Source organism: Pelodiscus sinensis, chromosome 30 (assembly GCF_052426305.1).
Source record: "Pelodiscus sinensis isolate ZL-2025 chromosome 30, ASM5242630v1, whole genome shotgun sequence".
NCBI classification, from domain to species: Eukaryota; Metazoa; Chordata; order Testudines; family Trionychidae; genus Pelodiscus; species Pelodiscus sinensis.
Genome location: NC_143081.1, coordinates 16,085,136 through 16,087,388, shown reverse-complemented (window position 1 = coordinate 16,087,388; position 2,253 = coordinate 16,085,136). Strand labels below are relative to the sequence as shown.

The window sequence follows — 2,253 nt, the reverse complement described above, 5'->3', positions numbered from 1 at the left end:
CCGGAGGTCCCTGGGTGAGGTTTGGGGCCTCAGAGCAATGCACTCCCAGGCTTAGGCGGGAAGTGGCCGCATCTCTGGGCTCTTTGCCCTGGTTTGACCTTCTCAGCAGAGCTCCCAGAAACACTCCCACCCCCCGGGTTCCTGTGGCAGAGACGCCCCACCGGGGGCCCATGGGTCTCCTGTTGCGGGGGAGGGGGGCAGAGGGGCTTCTGGTTCCACCGGCCACAGCCGGTGCCTGGACTGAAATGCCCCCGGCTCTGTCCACAGGGCACGTGGGAGGCCCCAGCCCTGCCCCGAGGCTGAGCCCCGACCCCCTTCCCTCTGGGAAACCGAGACTCTGCCCCCCCCACACACACTCGAACTCGCCCCCCGTGCTGCGTGTGCACAAAAGGGTTTTATTGCCAGAAGAAGCAAGATAATTCAGTGAAGCAGCAGCTTCCCCCATGCTCGGCTTCAAGGAAAGGGAGGGGAAGAGGCTGTGTGGGCTAATGGGCACAGCGGGGGCGGGGCGGGGAAGGGGCAGCCAACCAGGGCTCATGGGAACTTGGCTCTGCCCTTGGACACTCAAATGAGGCCCCCAAAGCAAATTCCTGGGAGATTTCAGCCGCTCGGCGGGCGCTGGGCTCCTGGGGCCAGCAGGGGGGTGGGCACCAGCTGTGTTCCTCGGGGGGCGCTGGACCCCAGATCCCAGAATGAGAACCCCCAGAGCCCCGAGCTGCCGGCCCATTGGATAAGGGAGAAGCGGGATGTTCAGGGAGGGGAACTCATGCCAGCAGGGCAGGGAGGGGGCAGGGTAGACCCCAGGACAGAGGCTACCCGGGAGCTAAGCGGGGTGCAGGGACCCTCTCCCGGGCCTCGGCCCCGCCCGGCTCTACACGGTGCCCAGGACGTCCACGGGCTTCCAGCTGCTGCAGGCCACGCGGATCCTGCGCCTCTCGAACCGGCCCACGTAGGAGCAGCGCCCCAGCCCGGGGACCATGCGGCAGGTGGTGGTGGGGACGGGGTTTCTGCTGACGCTTGTCCTGTTCATGGGCTGGCACCGGCCGTAGCAGCGGCAGAGGCTGTAGAGCTGGATGGGTTCGGCGTGGACGAAGGTGAAGCTGCGTCTGCAGCCGCGGATGCGGGAGCGCCGCTGCCACATGAGGTAGTCGCAGTACGGCTGGCCGGGCGGGGGGCTGGTCCTGGGAAAATCCACGTGCTTCCACACCAATTCCTGGGAGCTGCGGAATGCAGATAGATAGGCCAGGATGGCTGGCAGCAGGACCAGGAGCAGCAGGAGCGCGGGGCGGGGTCCCCCCGGGGCCATGTCGTGCGCCTGGATCCACCTGCCGTGGGGAGAGGGGGGATGGATGGAGACAGAGCGGGGTGGATCTGCCCCCTCCCTGCCCCCTGCTGGACACAACCCTGCCCCTGTCTCCCCCCCCCACACACTCTGCCCAAAACACCCTGGAGCAGGGGTGTGGAACCTCCATCCCAAGGGCAATCTATGGTCCCCAGCTTGCCTGGGTCCAGCTGTCAAACTGCAGTGTGGAACCCGCACCGGTGCCAATCCGCCCCCACTATCCGCCCATGGGGCTGGAGCGCACTGAATCTACTAGGCTGCCCCAGGCTGTGTGGGGAGAGTCTTTATCCTGCTCTCCACCACAAATCCAGTTCCAGTGTTCCCCACATGGCACCAAACCCGCTGGAGATCCGGCCGCTGCGGGACCAGGGGCTGCACAAACCCCTCCTCTCCGGAGAGCACCTAGACGCCCTTCTGCCCAGCCTGCCTGCTCTAACCACTAGCACACGCTGCCTCTCTTCTCGTGGACGGGACTCTCGCATCTCACCAAGTCCTTGTGTCTGGGCTGGCGCCGGATCCGACCTGCACCTCGTCCTGGTGCATCCACCCGGCCCGGAGTGACTTACATAGGGCCCGGCCGGGTGCGGGGGAGGAGGAGTGGGAAGGGAAACTGAGGAATCTCGGCTCAGCAGGACGGCCTGGGCTCTGCCCATTGCGACAGTGGCCCGACCGGCCGGGCAGAGGTGGGAACCGGCAGCGCAGGCCCTGACACGCAGGTGGGCTGCAGCGAAACGTCGCGGGTGCGGTTCCCCACTGGGGCCATGGGGTGGGGCCCTCGCCAGCTCTGAGCAGGTGAAATGGACGGTTCCTGGGGCCAGATGGCCCGGGGCCGCTGAACCCACCCTGGGCTGGTGACACGAGCTACAGCCCCTGCAGGGGCCGCGCAGACAGAGGGGGCGACGGGGAACGTG

The 2,253-nt window shown here is 66.8% G+C and overlaps 1 protein-coding gene across 1 annotated transcript; it reads right to left on the bottom strand.

Annotated features, from left to right (window-relative positions):
- Positions 1-637: 637 nt before the first annotated feature.
- Positions 638-1,320, bottom strand: LOC142825347 (ribonuclease homolog). Its single transcript, XM_075917322.2, has one exon. The coding sequence runs from the start codon at positions 1,304-1,306 to the stop codon at positions 872-874; it is 435 nt and encodes a 144-aa protein (XP_075773437.2). The 5' UTR covers positions 1,307-1,320; the 3' UTR covers positions 638-871.
- Between the last annotated feature and the right edge of the window lie 933 nt (positions 1,321-2,253).